Source organism: Syzygium oleosum, unplaced genomic scaffold, assembly GCF_021117445.2.
Source record: "Syzygium oleosum isolate NSW1041296 unplaced genomic scaffold, Sole_v2.1 Sole_v2.09, whole genome shotgun sequence".
Classification (NCBI taxonomy): Eukaryota; Viridiplantae; Streptophyta; class Magnoliopsida; order Myrtales; family Myrtaceae; genus Syzygium; species Syzygium oleosum.
The window spans coordinates 8,537,379-8,539,464 of NW_026607493.1; the positions used below are offsets into that span (position 1 = coordinate 8,537,379).

At 47.5% G+C, this 2,086-nt stretch overlaps 1 protein-coding gene across 2 annotated transcripts; it reads right to left on the reverse strand.

The window, feature by feature from the left end:
* Nucleotides 1-1,835, reverse strand: LOC115666694 (uncharacterized). 2 transcript variants are annotated; one of them, XM_030588374.2, is made up of 3 exons: nt 1,627-1,835; nt 490-690; nt 1-227 (listed from the first exon to the last, which is right to left on the reverse strand). In XM_030588374.2, exons 1-3 carry the CDS (start codon nt 1,735-1,737, stop codon nt 192-194), a joined length of 348 nt encoding a protein of 115 aa, XP_030444234.1. In that variant the 5' UTR covers nt 1,738-1,835; the 3' UTR covers nt 1-191. The 2 variants fall into 2 exon arrangements, with proteins under 2 accessions (XP_030444234.1, XP_056170922.1); XM_056314947.1 differs by lacking the exon at nt 1-227 and adding an exon at nt 344-397.
* Between the last annotated feature and the right edge of the window lie 251 nt (nt 1,836-2,086).

Below are 2,086 nucleotides of genomic sequence, written 5' to 3' on the forward strand. Positions count from 1 at the left end.
TAACATATAGAATGCTTCCACATCCACATGACGGCATATAATGAAAGTTCAAGATATTCCATGTTTCCTAGCAACATGCAAATAGGGGGATAATTGCAGAGTCACCTAAAAAGAGACACTTGCAACAGGCCTAGAAGTAGAGTTTAGGGCCGAAATACATGGTAAACGCAGAGGCGAAAGCAGCCAACAGCTCAGAAGGTGGTTCCATTCCATCCAAAGAAGGAACCCTGTCAAATGAGAAAGCATATGTAAAATCTGCCACTGGACTGAGGAGGAGATATAAAACAGAGGCTAATGGTGCTAAGCTCACTGACTTATAATACCAAGGAGTTAATTACATGATCTAGTGCTGGTGTAAAGCATGCAAACACTGTGCATATTCTTGGCTTTGATTGGCCTAAACAAATTAAGAAGAATGCAATGAGAAGAAAACAAAAAATGCATTGCACTAGCATCTTTTCGACATGTATCAAGTTAAGGTCAACTTGCCTTGGTATCATAAAATTTCAGGAAGAATCGGGACTTAGGGATGGACAGCTTGCTCTCCAGGATCGAAGCGATCGCGGCGCTCAGCTTCTTGTTCACATCGGCGTTCAGACCGCCGATTGACACCAACTCGCCATAGGCAGCAGGCTGCTCGGTACCGCCGAAAGCCATGGGGACTGACCCCTTCAACACAATCATCACATACTGCCACATCCAAAACATAAGTTTGATTCATGTTCTTAACTACCAATATCAGAACATAGATATGATACATCATATTTTGGTACATAATCAAAATATAAGTGAATAAGCTTTGGTCAATAAACATCCCAAGAAAAGAGTAAAACTTTCTTCGGTCTAAGGATGTATATCGGAGACCACTGTCCGACAGACAAAGATCTGGAAAGGTTGCTTATCAAATGCTTAGGTGAAACAGTTAGTTGCTGCATTTGCCATATGACAGGTTATTATCCCCTTTTTTAAGTGCACTTCTGCATTTTCCATATGCGGAAGCGCGCTTTCAATTGCCACGATACCCCCGGAGCTCCACCCTCGTGCGATTCAGTAGAGACAGAGGTCATCTAAGTACGAGCTGCGAGCTCAACGGCCAGTACATTAATGCACCAATAATCGAGTCATTCCCATCAATTAGGACATTCCAAGCGCAGCCTAATCAAAAGAACTCCGTATGATTCAGAGCGAGGATCGCATCAAAAGCTCAGGGTCTCGTTCAAACACTTGGGTTGTCAGTTCAGCTCATAAAAAGTCAAAACATCAAGACCGGACACCAATTTAGTCAGCCAGACATCCCGAAGCAAATCAGAAACCTTAGACAATAGAACCTTGACAAGAAAACTAGTCTCTGAACCCAACAGTTGACGGAAGGAGCAACAAAAAATTTGCAAAGAGCAGATCTCCAGGTAAAAAACCCACACCCACTGATCCTATTAGTCTCGACGGTTACGCCCGGAGGCTTAACCCTCTGATAAGATGGCCATCGGAAGAAGGGGGGCTCAACGCAGAGCAGCGCACCCATGAGCGGATAATCACACGAAAGGACGAGATTATGTCTCATGTGGACATGAGAGAGCGAGGAGAGCGCAGCGGGGAAGAAGATAGGGAGGGAGAGAGAGAGCGTACCGCCTCGGGCTTGCCGATGAGCTTGGCGACGCTGGAGGTGGCCTCGGAGAGGACGGCGGAGGTGTCGACGCCGTCGAGGGCGACGTTGGTCGAGATGTTCAAGCAAGGCATGTCGTCGTCGTCGTCGTCGTCGTCGTCTTCGTCTTCTGCTGCTCCTGCTTCTTCTTCTTCGCACCGGCGACGAAACGAAACCCTCACTCTCTGCTCCTCCTGCTATCCAAGTGGATTTTCTTCCAGCACGGAGCTTCTCGAGATGCCGAAACTACCCTCGGATGACTGGCCATTTTGCTCCGTGACCCTCTGAGCTTGGGCCCGCAATTCCATCGTTTTCCAGAGTGAAGTGTCGATTTTGTCCTTCCGGGGAGGACTTCCCGGTCCCGTCGCCCCAGGCCCCCCGAGCCAAGGCCCAAAGGCCTGCCCCTTCTGGCCCCACCAATATATATATATTTTTTTAAATACT